Source organism: Sphaeroforma arctica (genome assembly GCF_001186125.1).
Source record: "Sphaeroforma arctica JP610 unplaced genomic scaffold supercont1.11973, whole genome shotgun sequence".
Taxonomy (NCBI): Eukaryota; class Ichthyosporea; order Ichthyophonida; genus Sphaeroforma; species Sphaeroforma arctica.
Window position 1 is genome coordinate 1 of NW_014028585.1, and position 775 is coordinate 775.

A 775-nucleotide genomic window follows, 5' to 3' on the forward strand; every position below is an offset into this window, starting at 1 on the left:
ACTAGAAATGAAAAGGCTAATCTCTGCAATAAATATGAGTTGATGCGTATGCATTTTGGGAATATCTGTACCCTCTTTGTACAATCGTACACAAGTATGTGTTGCAGTTGCGCCAATCCGTTGCGCATACATCAACCGACACACACGGCACCAACGCATACCTGTGATATGTAACAGTGAGATCAGACTAGATTTCATTGTAATTCCACGTTGCTGCTCGTCTTCTCGGCTGTCTAGATACCGTACTTTTCCGGCCAGTCTTTGCGAGATAATAGCATTGCTTGCGATTAAACTATCAGAAAGGGATGTTTTTCCATGATCCACATGTGCGAGCACGCATATGTGCCGAATGAAATTCGGATTCTGCTGCATGCGCTCCAGGTGCTCCTGCAACACTCGACCAGACATCTTGTTTTCGATTTGTACGAGCGCTCAAATACTATTTATAACTTGTTCTGTATTGTATATTACTATATGTACATAACTATATAGATATATAGATATGTAGGTTAGAATGATACTTCCGTTTTGCAGTATGTCCGATTGGTGGAGCCCTCGCTAGGTACAAGCCACTGCTCTGCTCTTCGAATACTGAGATGCCTTCGGATCGCTGAGAGAAGATTCAATGATAGCCACGCAAGCGATATAGCAGCGAATTGCAAAGGTCGGGGGGATGCGTACGTATATAATTTGAAAAATGTGAACCGCGCACATCATGTGTATACTATTTTTTTCAGTAAAAAATTAATTTGTTATCAGTTGGCTATGTCTATCA

The 775-nt window shown here is 41.5% G+C and overlaps 1 protein-coding gene across 1 annotated transcript; it reads right to left on the reverse strand.

Annotated features, from left to right (window-relative positions):
* Window positions 1–161: 161 nt before the first annotated feature.
* SARC_17759 (hypothetical protein) lies at window positions 162–408 on the reverse strand (the record flags this gene model as incomplete). Its single annotated transcript, XM_014288151.1, has 1 exon — window positions 162–408. A coding segment is annotated over one exon (247 nt), but the record flags the coding sequence as incomplete, so codon positions are not given.
* Window positions 409–775: the final 367 nt, after the last annotated feature.